Below are 340 nucleotides of genomic sequence, written 5' to 3' on the forward strand. Positions count from 1 at the left end.
CGGGGCCCCCAGAAACGAGCCCGAGACACCTTCCTGCCCAAGTGCACAGCACAGGCAGTGCCTTCTCCTCCACCCAAACCTTCACTTGCAGTGGATGGACCGGAGCTGGCCCACAGCAGGTACCTGAGGAAGCCTGTGGAGTTGTAGAAGATCTCCGCCTCCGAGGGGTTCTGCTGGATGACACCCGAGCCCCCCAGCCCAGAGAGAGGGACCAGGACCAGGTCCGTGAGCTGCTCCAGCGTGTCCCGGGCCAGGCGATCCTTCAGGTTGTCACTGGAGGAGAGATTCCACAGGATCCCTGCGCAGAGGAGGGTCCTCCGCCCTGGGCACGGCTGGGGGG

At 65.0% G+C, this 340-nt stretch overlaps 1 protein-coding gene across 1 annotated transcript in view; it reads right to left on the reverse strand.

Moving 5' to 3' along the window:
- The window catches only part of PKP3 (plakophilin 3), a gene marked incomplete at both ends in the record, with an annotated part of 4565 nt that overhangs the window by 3689 nt on the left and 536 nt on the right, over positions 1-340 (reverse strand). The window contains one exon of the mRNA XM_010142350.1: positions 21-298. Within this exon, the coding sequence (XP_010140652.1) occupies positions 21-298 (278 nt within the window). The remainder of the gene's footprint in view (positions 1-20; positions 299-340) is intronic.

This window comes from Buceros rhinoceros, unplaced genomic scaffold (genome assembly GCF_000710305.1).
Source record: "Buceros rhinoceros silvestris isolate BGI_N320 unplaced genomic scaffold, ASM71030v1 scaffold21790, whole genome shotgun sequence".
NCBI classification, from domain to species: Eukaryota; Metazoa; Chordata; class Aves; order Bucerotiformes; family Bucerotidae; genus Buceros; species Buceros rhinoceros.